Source organism: Passer montanus, unplaced genomic scaffold, assembly GCF_014805655.1.
Source record: "Passer montanus isolate IOZ18808 unplaced genomic scaffold, ASM1480565v1 scaffold5, whole genome shotgun sequence".
Classification (NCBI taxonomy): Eukaryota; Metazoa; Chordata; class Aves; order Passeriformes; family Passeridae; genus Passer; species Passer montanus.
Genome location: NW_024369929.1, coordinates 10,958,691 through 10,974,088, shown reverse-complemented (window position 1 = coordinate 10,974,088; position 15,398 = coordinate 10,958,691). Strand labels below are relative to the sequence as shown.

Genomic DNA, 15,398 nt, shown 5'->3' with positions numbered 1-15,398 from the left:
CTTACAACCAGTGTACTCTGCGTCTACCATAAAACCTGAGAGTGGCAGCTTATTTTCCCTCCCAAAGGGAGGCAGTGCCATATCTCAGCTAGAAATTCAGAGGGAGTTTTCCTCCCCTGTGCCTGTTGGCATGTCCCCTAGCAGGTGATGGTTCAGAGCCCCAGCACACTCATCACAGGGCTCCATCCTGGTGCTGACAGGGCTGGGCAGCAGTTCCCCTGTGCTGGGATCCACCTCTCCTGCTGCACACACACTGCAAGAGCTGCACAGCAAAACCACAAAGAAAGCAGCAGGGGGCTGACAGTGGGTGTTGTGCAGCTGAGGGATCCACAGGAGCAGCTCAGAGCTGCTGGGAACAGAGCACCAGTGATGGTGTGATTATCTTGGAGCCCTCTGTGGAGAAGACTGTGGGTCAGACTAAACACAGCTTCAATGCAGGGCTTGTCTGTTATCTTATCCACCATGCTGGAGCTCCAAAGGAGCACGACCCAGGCAGCTGCTAAACCTCAGTGACCTATTTCACACATGGAAACTGCACTGGAAAAATAACTGGCTGCATCTTAAATCTTAAATGGCAGAGGAAAAGTAAGAGATGGCCAAGATGGGAGATGGTCATCAGAAAGCAACCTTAAATGGGTACTGAAAATTATCAAGAATATGGGAGTTTTGCTGGCCATTTTAAAGAAAGAGAGGAAATAAATTGTTTACACAATAAACCTTCATGTTTCAGAGGAGGAGGTATCCCAGACTTTTTAAGAAACACTGACCTGAGGCCAAAGTCATAGCAGCAATATTTTGGTTCTGATGGTCTAAGGGTGTGAGAACCAAGGTTCATGGGAAGAGATATTAATATTTTATTAAACCAATTGATACAACAGAAAATAACCATAAAAAAGAAAGAACTCAGAGAGTTCATTCTTTCTCCTCCTTCCAACAATATAGTGTGTTCTATTAAAAGATACTGCTTCTTCCTGCAAACCTTGTTTCTCCCAAATCCAAACAATGCTCCAGAGCGGTGAGGACACAGAAACAGGGAGCATTTTTGTCATTATGATTATCTCTGCATTGCTAGAAATAAATAAAAATAATAATTAAAAAACATTCCAGAGTCCTTTTCAAGACCTGCATATGTCTTTTATTTGGCAATCAGGTGTGCTCTGCATGATGAAATGACCAGGAGAACTCTCAGGACTGATCTCTGTGAAAGGATAGAGCTAAATCCCTAAGAAGTGTCAAGCCCAGCCCAGGATTTGGAGCAGGATGCCAGAAGACTAGGACAGAGGAAATATGGACAGAGGAATGTCTTCATGTGGCTTAATGTCTACATAAATCCTTCCTCTCTTTGGCATGTGACTTCACTGCTGATGTCCCACCCATCTCAGGACATCACCTTGGGAGTTATTAAGGAGTCTTGACTACAATTTAAGACTGTGTTCTCATCTGAAGATGAAGAAATACTGCCTTGTCCCTAGACAGCTGTCACGTGATTTTGTTTTGAAGCTGAATGACATATTTGGGGGGGAAAATGGAAAATTATTTTGGTATTGCTGGAGTTTGGGTGGGTCAAGAGCCACAGAAGGGCTCTTGGAGCAACCAAACCCCAGAGTGCAGGGTGAAAGAGCAGCTGGGGATTCTGATCTCAGCCCTGGTGATGCCCCCAGCTCTGACAGTCCCCCAGAGCCACCGAGACATCCTCCAGGACAGCACTGGGCAGGCACCCTGTGCCTCACTTGCTGCAGTCTCCATGCCACCCTCAGCTTGGCTGAGGCACAATGTCCCTGACCTGCACCGTCCCACCACCTGCTGTCACAGTCCTGAGTCATACCTAAAAAAAATCGCCTACTCACACCGTTTTTTAGAGAAAACAACAAGGAAAATGAAATCCGCCCAAACCTTTCCTCTCCAGTGTGGATATATTCCATCCCGCCTTCCCACAGAGACCCACACCAAAGATTGCACAGCACGTTACACAACACAGCACAGAAATGCTCCTTCAGCAGCCCCTCCTTCCCTCTTCTCTCAGAAGCTGGGCTACTTCTCCCCAGTTCCTCCACTTTCCTCCGCTTTCCACTCAGATGCTGCTCCAGCTCCCCCCTCCACGTCCACCTCCACAATCATTTTCTGTCCATCCTCTCTTCTCTAAAGGAGGTTAAAAGGCAACAGCTGATGGGATCCCTCTGTGATGGAGGAGGAAAAGGATGCATCAGTCTTCAGGCAGAGCATGGAGAGCTTGCAAAGAGGGGGAAGAAGCCCCTCTGCTGTTTTTGTTACGCAAATATTTGTTTTCTGTACCCAAATGTGTAACAGAAAATTAATCAGTTCACCTTTGTTAAAGTAATTTTGCATCCCACAAATGCAGGAGCCAGATGGTGTACTTTCTTTGTCTTAAAAGATTAAAAAATGGGAAAGAAAGGAAACGGCTAGGAACTAATCCTCAGTCTGGAACACAGTAATACATCCACATACCCAGTCGTCCAGGCTTGCAGCGCCTGGGCAGGAGCAAACACAGGGACCCAGCAGACTGAAGAGAGTGCAGAGATCTCCAGCCCTGTCACTTTGTGGCAGCTTGCGGGGGGGATTTCTCCCTGTGTTTCCAGAAGATGACAAATTACAGCTTCTCCCAGGGCTGTAGCTTGGACACACCAGGCAGGATTTTCTAGAACCAGCTGAAGCAGAACTTTGCTCCGGGTCCCACTGCTGGCAATGGCAGCTGTCTAAAGGGGAAAGCTGCCATGCACAAACACTGGGAAACAGACTTGGAAACGTCACCAGGCAGATCATGGATGTGACCAGGGGCAAAACTGAAGACTTTGGAAGTTCAACTCTTCAGCCAAATCTCCAGTTTTCGTAGCTGAGAGCAAGGAGCAGTTTGGTTCTCCCACTTGAGCTTGTTTGCTCATATTCTGGGAGGAGTGTGGTTGGACTGTGGCTGGAGGAGGGTTGAAGGACACCTGGAATTCTGCTCTTTGCTGGCCCCGGGAGGCTTCCCAGCTCTGTCACCAATTCCTGGTTTGGCCTTGGGAAGGTCATGTAAACCCTCTGCCCCTCATGCCACCAGTGTAAATAAGTGCAACCAGAACCTTATTTTGCTAGAAACCTGCTTTGGACTTTAACAGAGATAACAGAGAATTAACTTCATGATCAAAAGTTTTAAACATACTGAAAGTAAGTGACAACAAAGAAAGAAAAACCAACCAAGAACAAAAGTCTGTGATGGTCTGAAACTCATTTCTTGCTCTGGTAAGTAGGTGATAAATCTTTACTACTTTAGTAACATTTGGTAATTTGTGTATGCAGAGAAAATTTCCATAAAGAGCCTTAGGACACTGCATGAGACAGCACGGAGCAGTCCTCAGCAAAGCACTTTGCACAGACAGGATGAGGGCTACAGGACACCACCACAGAGAAGACGAAAAATCCCACGACAATGAACTGGCCTGTGGAGATCATCTCAGCCCTCCCAGCTGTGGCAACAGCAGCAATTCTCCCCTTGCACAGAGGGCTCTTGGTGCTGCAAGAGCACATTTGTGTCCAGCAGTGTGACACTGCCTGTGGTTGGGGCAGGATTAGCAGGGCTGAAGGGAAGAAGGCAGGCAAGAACTTGAGTAATCACATGTTCTGCTTCTCATCCTCCTCTGGGCTCTTCTCTTTCCTACTCATTCCTTCCTGAAGTTTCAGCAGTTATGGGACCACCTCATCTCTCTTTCCTCATCACTGACCAGTAACTGCACTGAGACCTTTTCCCAGCATGGGCTTTTCTGCTGCACAGTGAAGATTGGTTCTCTCACTGGTAATTAAACCCAGTGGCAATCCAGTGTTCTGGCCTGGGAGAGGTGATACATCTCAGCACAAATCCAATCATGTTTTTCCTCCTCCCCAGCACAGTAACTGCACTTGGCAGCCCTCACATCATGAAAAATTCCTGAATTTGATCAAGACAATAAGCCACTCCTTTCTGGGTAGCTGGGAGAAAACATCCTCCATGCCAAACATACATATTGTAAGCAGAAATAAATCAGCCCCTGTGCAAGCATGAGGCTAGAAACCATGGCTCCCTAGCCTGAGAAGCCCTTCCCTGCTGGTGGATGGTCCAGAGATAAACTCCTACTCCAGTGTACTCCAAACAGTTCTCACATCACATTTCTCCTGCAGCTGGGAAGGGAAAGATGCTGTTCCCCCAGGGACGCTGCCATCAGGCAGGCAGGACAGGGCAGACAGGTACAGAGGGAGTGTGCAAGACAAGGGAACAGTGTGAGCACAAATCACAGGAGAAAAGTCTGGAAGGGCACTCCTGGCTCATTGAGTCTCTCCCCAGAGATGAGTACAGGATTAGCCTCTATGCTAAATCCAAGCGTTTTTGTCTAGTTATTTCCTGAACTTCTTTAATGACAGGCTTTCAGCAACCTACCCCTGGAAAATTATTCCATTGTTTAAATTATGACCCTGCTGGAAAAAAAAATGTTCTGAGGTCAAACCTAAATTGACTATTATTTCCTCTCCCATATTTTATGCACTTATCAGTCAGTCTTTCAGTTGCCTTCTGTCTGGGTCCCTGTATTAAGTTTCTTTAATCTAACACCAGAGGTCACAGCCTGTGGTATTTATCATCTCTCTGGATTACCTTTAATTTGTCAATGTCTTCAAAAAACAAGGAATAAAAATAGGCAGTAAGGATGGAATGATTTCAGAGCCATCCAAAAGCGTGTGACTGTGTGCTGGGGTATCACAAAATCTGTGTGTAGGCATCTGCATGGGTGTCTGAACTACAAGCATGGCCAGGACTGAGCAGGATTAAGGACAGTGGTTTAGGGATGCCTGATCAACTTCTGTGCACGTGTTTCAGTGAGATAATAACCAAGCAAACGAGCCCAAGGGCTCCAAAAACTGATTTACTGTAACATTTCCCATCTCCCTTTGCTCTGAGCATCAGCGTGCCACTGCAGCTGCCTTACCCTGTAGTAATCAGTGCTGTAGACATCTCTTGACATCCCAAAGTCTCCAATCTTCACCAGCAGGTTGGCTCCGACCAAGCAGTTCCTGGTGGCCAGGTCTCTGTGGACAAAGTGCTGGGAGGCAAGGTACACCATTCCAGAGGCGATCTGGCTAGCGATGTGGAGCATCTGGGATAGCCCTAGCTCCCCTTTGGCTTGTCGAGGCTGCCCATCCACGAGGATCATAGCATCTGGGCCGTGTGCCCTAGAGGGAGGAAAGAGCAAAAAGCACAGAGTTGGGTCTCAGGAGTGACCAGGAGACAGGAATCCCACACAGGATCTGTTCTTGCTGGGTGGGGACCAGCTCTCAGCTCCGCACTGTGAGGACAGACACACAGCTCCAGTGGAAAGGAACACAGAAAGGCTTAAGAAAAACCAGGAGGTTGAGGCTTTGGGGGAAAAAATGACCATTCTGGCTTCCTCTTCTGAAATTCCTTTCCTGTCTCACGACAGTCCGACTGTGGTGCTGCTTCACACGAAGGGGAACACCAGAACTCTGCAAATTGTCTGACAAAGCCTGTCGCCTGTTTGAGCTAACAACAAATGGCAACAACTTATTGCAGACTGCAGAGTGGGTCTATAATGGCAATGTGCTGTTACACCTACTTCAAAACTGCTTCTGACAGGAAACAAAAGCTGGAAAATCAGTCACCAAAGGAACAGGAGGAAGTGATGGACACCCTTAGTGAGCAGATGTGGTCACTGCAGACCCCAAGGCAGTGGGGGGTTGTGCCAGGAACACCCAGCCTTGCCTCCCAACCTGCAGGCAGACTCCCATGCACATCATTCCTAGGGATGCTCCCTGGAAGGCCATGCCTGTATTTCCCCATGCCAAGACCATTTCTATCAGTATATTCTGAGGCAGGACAACACCATTGCAGCCTGCCCTGGTGCAGAAGGCAGGGTCTCTTGTGGCACCACCAGAGCGGTGGCCCTGGGAGGCACGAGGAGCCACGCCAGCACATGCCACCACTGACACAGCTGGTACCTGCTGATCCTGGTGCTTCCCCTTGCCACACCAGTTAATGTTTCAGGCCACTAAAACTCTCTGTTCTCTGGGAAGCACACAAAGGTCTAACAACACTGAGGGGAATTTATTTATTGTGCTTTTCTCTAGGAAACTGGGTCTAAAGTGAGCCTCTTCCATTTTACTGTTTTTCCAATTTCTGCAGTTAAACTAGGAAAAGTCCATCTGTGTGTTACAGACTCCCAGGGTCCCTGGCCTTCAGTGTCTCGGCGTCATTGTCTCCTGCTGTGGGCTAGGTGAATTATTCCATGATAAAAACTGCTGCTTGCTGAGGGATTCCAAGCAGCTCTGCACCATCAACATTTGCAGCCTCCATTCCCCACCAGCAGACACCTTACCTGACAAACCCCAAACTCTTTCCATATGACATTTCCTTCTGCATTTTGAGTGCCTCTTTGTAGGGTCTAACTCCCTTGTCCCCAAAGCCATCTTCCTTTGGGACACAAAGGGCTTTTTCACTGCCTACCACATTCCAGCATGCAGGCAAAGGAGCACAGAGCTGCTTTTCCCAAGGCTGCACAGGAAGGAGAAGCTGGCAGCTAAACACAGCTGGAAGATGAGAAGCTGCAGTCCCAGGGACCACACACCTAGAAAAGTTTCTTTTCCTTCATAAAGGCCAAAGATAATTCAACAAGCTTTCTTTTCCAATGAGACTGGAGATGAATTTAACCAGGCATGAGTGTTTCTCAGACACGTCCCAAGAAAGAGCTAGCACATGGGAGTGAGGGGTCCATGGCTCCAGCATGATTTCAGCCTTAGAAACACTCTGCTGAGTGAAGCAGTTCCATCAGGCAGTGGCACACGACATCTTTCTGAGACACTGAGAGAGCCTCTTTTGCACTGTACTCTTTGGGAGGTTAACTAGAGCAGTGAGAGAGGCTGTTCCTCAGCTGTAATATCTGACTCCTCTAAGGAAATAAGGTTGCTGGTTCTGCCAGGGAAAAGGATAGGTCAATTTTGAGTTTTTCTTTGTGAAGCACTTGAAGAACAGCATCTCTAGGCCTCTTTTGCAGACTGCCTGCCTTCAGTCACAAGGCTGAGGCACTGTCTTTAACACTGCATCACCAATCTGGGCTAAAACACCCTTTCAGCCCAGCTCCTGGTTTCATGCTGGTGGCAGAGTTCAATCTGCTGCTGCTGGGAGGTTGCTGAGGCTTCCAGGTATGACAAAAGAAGGTCCCAGGTAAGCAAGACTGCTCCCCCTTGAATGTGGGTCTGAGGAGCTCTGTAAAGCCAACAGCCTTCACTCGTCCTACCTTGACAAAGATGTCTTGGACCTATCCAGAGCTTGAGACAGGGACTGACCATAAAATCCAATTCAATCTACCCACAACTATACCAAAATGAGGATGAAAATCAATGCAGGAATGTTCCCAGCTCACCCACTGCCCTGTGAATGCCCCAAAGAAGCTGGAGACAGGTTGGCGCTACTTGGCAGAGGAAAGAAGAAATCTCTAGGATCTTTTCTTATATTCTTCTGGTGTGGGTGATTGCTTAGAAGTGAAAACGTCATGGAAAAACTTGTGCTTCCTGGTCAGAAACTGTGTTGGTAGAAAAATACTCAGTGAGTGTATCCCAACCCCACAGCTAGACCTGCCATGCACAAGATTCTTGTTCTCCCTGCAATCATGTTCACACTTAGCAGTCAAAACAGGAAAATATCAAGGGTCCAATTTTCTAAATATTGGGAAATAAAACTACTAATTATTTCAAGAGGTAAGTACCACTCCACTTGCACGCAGGTTTCAGAGTGGAATTTCTGTTTTGTGGCAGAAGAGCACCACAAACATCCTCCCACAGCTGCTCCCTGGCCCTTGCTGCTGGTGGATACAGAGCACACAAGTGATCTGCCTCAGGCTGATGAAATGGTTGAATGAGGATGGAGAGCACTGGGGGCTCTGGTAATTTGCATCTCTCTGGAGACAGAGAAGGTAATTACAGCACTTCTTCAGGCCTTGCCTGACTTCATGAGTAGCCTGGTGCCACAGGTTAGGGACCAGGGAACAGGGATGGACCCCACAGGTACTGCCTGAGACTCCTCAAACATTTCTCAGGTCTTTTCTGAATGCAGGAATGAGAACCAGTGACCAATAAACACCCAGAATGTAGATCAGATCAAGGACACCAACCAATTTCTCAAAGGAATATTTTGGTTCTTGTGCTGTTGAAGCAGGAGCTCAGTGGCTGAGGGAGTGATGGCAAGTGGCCTTCCTGCTTCAGTGGGACATGGCTTTGCTGGGTGTGCAGGACTTGGAGCTGCTGACAGCTGTGGCTTCATGTCCTTCCATCCCCACAGGGCAGAGAAGGATCACAGCCACGCTTCCTGCAGCTTCCAGCTTGCTCAGGTGGGAGAAGAAAACCCTGGTTTCCACATCTCCTGAGATTACCTAATGGAAAATGTTGGGATAGGGCTACCAAAGCCCAAAATCTGGTGAGTACCATCACCTCCTCCAAGCTGCCCTTGGAACAACCATCTCTCTCTTCTCACCCCACTGAATAATGACACCATTGGTGTACCACTGAGCTAGAGCAAGTTTCCCCGAGGCTGTGGGGCAGCCCCACAGCACCTCCCATGCCCTCATTCCCACGCACCTGAGGAATTTGTTGAGGTCCCCGTGCTTCATGTACTCGAAGACCATGATGAGCGGGTCGCCGTCCCCGCAGACGCCGTAGAACTTGACGATGTGCTCGTGCTGCAGGTTGGTGAGCAGCTCTGCCTCCCGCTGGAAATCCTTGCGGGCTGCCAGCGTGGGGTCTTTCAGAGCCTGGAATGCACACACACACGCACACAGAGTGGGCTCAGCTGGGGGAAAACCACGACAAAGGGGTCACAGCATCTGTGAGGAGCTGATGGGGAAGGGAGGGGAGAGGAACTGCTGGTCCAGCTGTGCTGGTGGCACCATGTTTGTGTGTCACTCCTGTAGTTACTGTCCCACTGGGCTCCCCAACTCATTTCCTAGGCAGCAGCAAACATGCCTCAGAGGGTAATAGCTTCCAATTATTCCCAGCTTGGGTAGAATTTATACTGGTGACCTAGGGGTGAATGGCTTCATATCTCATTATTATTAAATTCCTGAGCCAGCCAGTCCTTGCTATCTGTCTTTTATTTTGAAATAGCTGACTACACTGCCTTTATTCAGAAGATGGATTTGCCTGGCTGTGCAGTTATTGTGTGGATTTTTCAAACTGCCTCTGAAGAAGGACACTGTCAAGTCTTTTCTCATAATTTTTAAAATCATGTTTTTATTCCCTGCTGTTTATAACAACTCCCCTGGCAGACTGATGCTGAAATCAGTATCCTTATTGAGAATATCTCATCTCCCACAATCTGAGAATGCCGTTTTGCCATTGCAAGGCAGCTTGCATGCTTCAGGTGGCATGGACCAGCCCGACATTGCAGTGTTGCCATGAAGATGCTGTTGTGGCTGTAGCTGGTGGCAAGGGAGGATTCTCCAGGGTTGGGTTCTGGCTTGTCTGTGCATCTTTGTGCAGTTGCATTGGAGAGTTAGTCTGAAAGCAGCTTGTTGTCATCCCAGGCTATCAAGGGAGGGAACTTGATAAAAAAGTTTAAGTCCAGACCATTTGACAAGATGAAATGGCCACAAGAATCAGCACAGTCTTTTAAAAAATTTAAGATGAAGAGTCTGGTTTTGAGTTGCTGGTTGTGCATCACATTCTCTGCATCTTCCACATGTCAGAACTGTTTAGGACCAATTCTGGCTTTAACTGTGCAACCTCACAGGAGCTGAAAAGGACTCAAATCCTGAAAAGGACTCAAGGAAACTTGTTCCACCTATCCTGTGTCAATCTGATGTGTGCCACTTGCCCTTTAGTGGTGGGGACACTGGGCAGCTCTCCCCTTACCTACACACAAATATATCTTCCCCCTTTCCCCATGCCTTGAATCTCCCCATGCAGACAGCAGAGGTGGCCTGAGCTGCAATTTATGTGCAAAAAGGGATGCTAAATATCAGAAAGCTGTGCATGGAGGATGGGGCCCAGCACTCTGTTACTGCACTTGGGCTGGCCCATGGTGCTGCTGCCTCTAGAGAAGGTGTTTTTCCCCTTGGAGCAGGCCTGCTGTGAGGCTTTTCCCCAAGCCTTAGGACACTGCCTCATCTGATTCTGCCCCCAAACTGCTATTCACATGCCATAAATTTGTTTTAATTCTTTGCCATTTGGGATAGCTCAACTAGAGATATTTAGATGAATGTTAGTTACATGGTGCAGATGGCAAAGCATCCAGCCTTATCTCAGGCACCCAATTACTTTTAGTCACTTAGTATCTTCATAATGTTGATGCCACCCTATTTTTCTGCAGGAAAATAGTCCCTTCCCCCATCACTCTTTTCTCCTCCCTTTTCCTGTGGCTGCACATAATATTTCAAGCTGCAGTGAGTTTAGGTTTCATCTCCTTCACACACAATCATTTTTATAAGGTGTTAAGATTGTAAGTTTGTTGATATCACACACCAAAAAAAAAGTTATCAACTCCCTCCTCATTGCTAAGATTGCACAGCCAAACATTTAGCCAAACATTTAGAAATGAGGGAGCTAGAAGGGATAGAACAGGGAAAGAAGACCAGAACCAGAAAGAGAAGGGATGTCTCAGTAAAATCAGTGGAATGACTCTCCCAGGAAGGTTTGGGGTGGGTTTTTTTTGTGTCTCCATCACACAAATCCTCCATAACTTCTGGCAGGTCCCTGACCATCTGCAGGTTGCAGCTGTCATCATGAAGTGCCAGTTGTTGTAATATTACTTGGAAAATCCCCTCTTATGCAGCCTCAGGGCCAGGTTTCCACAAGCACCAGTGTTTATTGCTGCAGCAGGGCTCAATCTGAGTCAGGTACCTGCTGTCCACAGGGCTGGCGAGAGGTTGGTAATTCCATCCTTCACCTAAAGCAGATCTCTTCAGTTCATTTTCCTGCTTGTGCATCTGCCCTCTGCAAAAGGGGATGATAGACCCCAGTAACTTGCTGGGGGGCTGTGAAAATGGGTACACTCACATCTAGGCGGGTTCCAGCACAGGAGTGATCCCCACAATGGAGCAGCCACAGAGAAATGAAAAATAAGGTGTTCAGAGGACATGCCCTGAACACAGCCCCTCCAGCGTTTCTAGTACTTGACTTTGTCACCTTAACACTCTGCTGGATACAGTGCTTGTGCATTTCTTAGGATGCTTTTAGAAGCAAGCTGAATAAAACAGGAAGCTTGTCCATGCCTTCACATCAAAACTCAGTTTATCTGCAGGGCTGCAACCTTTGGATCTGCTAAAAATCTGAGTCCATTTAAGTGAGAGAGGAACACAGCCCCTTCCTTTGGCCCTAGGAGAGAGTTCCTGGGAGCAGGGCAGAGGCAGGCTCTGGGCTGTGGACTCAGCTGCCCTTAACCAGAGAGTTCTGCTGCTGCCCTGAGCTGCAGTGACTGGGGAGGTAGTTCTCAGCCTCAGCTGGGGGCAGAGATCTTCAGGAATTGCAGCCAAATCTCAAGTTAATATGTAAAGCCTTTATTCCTACCTTTTTTTATTTTCTTTTTTTTTTTCTCTTCCCCTCAGACTTATAACGTGGCCCAAATTAGAGGGATTTTTTTCCCTGCCACTCCCAGAGCTGGCAAGAAGCCAGATTCCAGGGCCCTGCTCCAGAGCTGGAGCTGTATGATCTTGCAGGATGAAAGGCACTCTGGAGATGTAAGCTCATAGTAGCAATTAACAGAAACAAGTTCCGATGCTGTTTCTGCCTACATGCAAATGAAACTCTGAAGAGACTCGGGAGCCAGGCTTGCTGAGGGAGGGCTGACACTGATAGGCAGGTACCAACCCTATAATCAAACAATTAATCACGTGGGTGTCTTCATGTCCTCGGCTTTAACCAGTCTCAGAGGTGAAAGGTGCAATCTTGCACTTCACTGCTGGAGCAAAAGGGGACATCTGAGCTAAATAAAAAAAAAGGGCTTGATCTGCCAGTGATTAGAACAAGTCACAAGTAACTGGAAGCCTCCAGCACTTTGGAGAGAGTGCTGGAACCTTTTTCCCTGTAGAGCATCGGTTCAAATGCTTGTTCCAAGGAGTTAGGAAGCACTGGTTAAATCCAAGGGATTATACTGTTTCTCTGCCAACTGGTGCCACTTGAGAGGAGAGCACAGTTCTGCACTGAGCACTCTCCTCTGCCCAGAGCCAGACTGATGGGGCTCAGCTCCCACCAGGAATATCACAAGGATGCAAGCAGCCCAGCACAAGCCAAGCTGAACTCGTGTTGGCTCAAAATACCCAAAACAGGAGCAACCTGTGGCTAAGCAAGGAGCAGAGTGGAGCCAAGCCGAGCTGCTTTGCCCATCTTGCAGCAAATTGATCCCAGAAAATTGGCTCATCATGCTTAGCTTTCATTGCTCATTTTTGCTGAGGCCTTTTTATGTTTCGGCTTCTGCATGTTACAAAAAAAGATAAAATCCAGAAGGAGCAGGGCCGCAGTGCCTGCTGGAGGGAGTTGGATCCACACCGTGCTGCTGCAGCTGCACAGGAGCTCACAGCTCCCAGACCAGCCTCTCCTCCCTGTCTGTCTCCTGGCCGTGTCAGCAGGAAGGGAGGCTTTGGCACTGGTGAGAACAGACAACCTTGAAGCGAAACACTGAAACTTTGTGTGACTAATTGGATTTACCACAATCTCCGGCATCAGATAAATCTCCCCCCCTGGCCCCCAGCCCTCCCCTGCTTCCCTTTCCCACACAGGCTCATCCAGTCTCACTTCACTGGCCAGCCCCTGCCCTACTCTCTACCCTTGGCATTTACCTTCACTGCCACCAGCATTTTGTCGTTGGTGGGGCTGAGGTTGTAACACTCGGCCAAGAACACCTTCCCAAAGGCACCTTCTCCCAGCTCCCTCTTCAAAACGATGTCTCTCCTCTTAATATGCTGGACATCTGTTGGAGGGAGGGGAGGAAGAGGGAGAGGGTTGAGGGAAGAATGAATCAGGGTTAATTCAGCGAATGGAAAACAACTAATTCAATTTTCTTGCAAGCTGCAAGGGAACTGAAATTGCTTCGCAGAAAATATATACGGGGATCTTTTTACCCACCCACAGAACGCAGCCATCTCTGTGATGGAGTTAGTCTCATGCAAAACATCTGCCAGGAAAGTACTTGAGGTTTATCAGTTCTCATGACAAGCTCATGGCAAGCTTGTCCTCAGGGGCAAATTCTGCTACAAAGACTTGAATCTCTTTCGAATAATCCTGAAAATAATCCATCTCCTGTGAGGTGTAGCAAAGGTCATGTCCTTCCAATGAAAGGTGAGATTAGAAGGTCCTGTTGAGTTTTGCATTTCAGCTGGGATTAGTTTAAACTCAAACATGACAGATTTTTGAGGCTGAAGCTGGGTAAGTCAAAGCATTCCCAGGAGGAGGAGGACCAGTGACCCCCATGCTCCTTAGGGCATTAGCAGGAGCTGGCTGGAAGTGCTGGAACTGACCCTGCAGCCTTCCCCTCCACGACTGTTCCCTCGGAAGGAAGGTCATCCCAGGATATCATCACTGGCACACCAGATGAACTGAACCCATTAGTTTCAATGATCCTTTCCACTGACATTTAGGACAGTGAGGCCTGACAGGGAATAGCAACTGAGGATTCAGGAAGAATCACAAGAGCAGTGGCTTTAATTTACCAGAGGCACAGAGGCCAAAGAAAAGTGGTTTGCTCAGCTAACAGGTCATTCCTGAGGATTAAATCTGCCCAGATACCAGGCACCTACAAGGGCAGGTTAGTGGCTATGGGATATCCACTGACTCTGTGTCATCATCAGATGTCACGAGTTGCTGGGAGAACTTGCTCTCTTCTGAGGACAGCACTAAGGCACAGCAAACCTCTAAGCACCTTTCTGGCATCACAGCACCCCTAGAATTCCTCAGCAACAAATAAAAGGTGGGGGGGGATGCAGTGTTTAATGCTTGGAAGGAACTGTAGAAGCAGTTAGAGATGTGCAGCCACCACAGCATTTTCTGGAGACACAGCATCCAAAATTTTATCTCTATGAACTGTCCTTCAGTGGAGCTTTCCATCGCCATGAGAACTGTGGCAGCACAGCCCACTCTCAGCTTCAGCCTGATGGTCATGGCAGCCAGTGGAGAGCTGTGCACTCTTCTCCAGTGCCCAGTAAGCAAAAGCTGATGCATGAGAGGTCTCCTCAAGCAGAGGCATTATGTGGGACAGTGCCCTCTTTCCACTCCCGTGGGATGTTCATAACCCTGAATCTGTTTTTTCATAAACTGGACCACTTTTGATCCTTTTCCATCTCTTCCTTGTGCCACAGGAGCTGTAAAGGTATGTGCCCCTTAGATTAGGTGTGTTTCCCTGCAGATGAAGGAGGTGCAAGTGACTAATTCTGGGTTTCAGACTGGCTGCAGGGGCACATCACAATCTGCCACCAGCTCCTGCCACCCAGGCACCCAAGAAAGCACCTGTATCAACCTGAGGGGTCATATAGGTACCACTTAATGCATCAAAAAACCAATGGAACACAAGCATCCTAATGGCTTTCATGCAATTAAGCTTTCTAATTAGGAGCTCAGAGGCAGGTTTATGGAGCTGCCATCTCTGGGCCCTTGGCTTGCTTGGGAAGATGGATGCTGCAAGATTGCACAAGCAATGGGCCTTGTAATGAAAGACACCTCTCTGGGAATTCCCATTGACCTTTCTTAATTGTTCAATAGGCTGAAAACTGCTTCTTACCGATATTAATAATATTAGTAGCATTAAGGCACATGTTGGTAGGCACATCCAAAATGACTTTGGTTTTAAACCTGCAGTGGCAGCCAGGGAGAACAAATCACATGTGGACTTTGCCTTCTCCACCTGGTTTAGCTGAGTGTTTAAGGAGTACCTGGAGAAATCTGAGATATAATGTGTTGAAATGTAAAGCAATGCACTTGGGTGAGGAAATTCCTAATATAAGAAAAGCTCAAATGGCACCAATTTACTTAATAGAGTAGAGGAAAAGGGGTTTATCCTCTTTGGCTTGGCAAGCATTTCTGTAGCACTCATCACTACATTACCTTGGTCTTACTGTATTGATAAACCACATATTTGCATTCTTGGTCTCCCAAATAGCAGCAATCAAGAAAGCTGTGAGGAAGGATCTTGTACTAAGAGGAGCCCATAGATATTTTTAAAAACTCAGAAATGTAGCAATTACAATAAGATTGTCCCATTTGGTGTGAGATGAAGTTAAATAGGAAACAGAAAAACCACCAATACTGTTTAAGAATTTTTACATTTCTGATGAGTAACACCATGAGAACTGAGACAAACCTCTCTTTCTAAACTCTCCAGGGTATTGCCCAAAACTTTCAGCTCTCAATTTTTCCTCCCAATGACATCTTAATAAATTATC

At 47.6% G+C, this 15,398-nt stretch overlaps 1 protein-coding gene across 2 annotated transcripts in view; it reads right to left on the bottom strand.

The window, feature by feature from the left end:
• NTRK3 (neurotrophic receptor tyrosine kinase 3) overlaps window positions 1–15,398 on the bottom strand; it is a 218,904-nt gene that overhangs the window by 41,064 nt on the left and 162,442 nt on the right. For both annotated transcript variants that reach the window (XM_039723236.1, XM_039723237.1), the window contains exons 13-15: window positions 12,804–12,934; window positions 8,611–8,783; window positions 4,953–5,196 (exon numbers count right to left, since the gene is read on the bottom strand). In XM_039723236.1, the coding sequence (XP_039579170.1) occupies window positions 4,953–5,196; window positions 8,611–8,783; window positions 12,804–12,934 (548 nt within the window). The remainder of the gene's footprint in view (window positions 1–4,952; window positions 5,197–8,610; window positions 8,784–12,803; window positions 12,935–15,398) is intronic.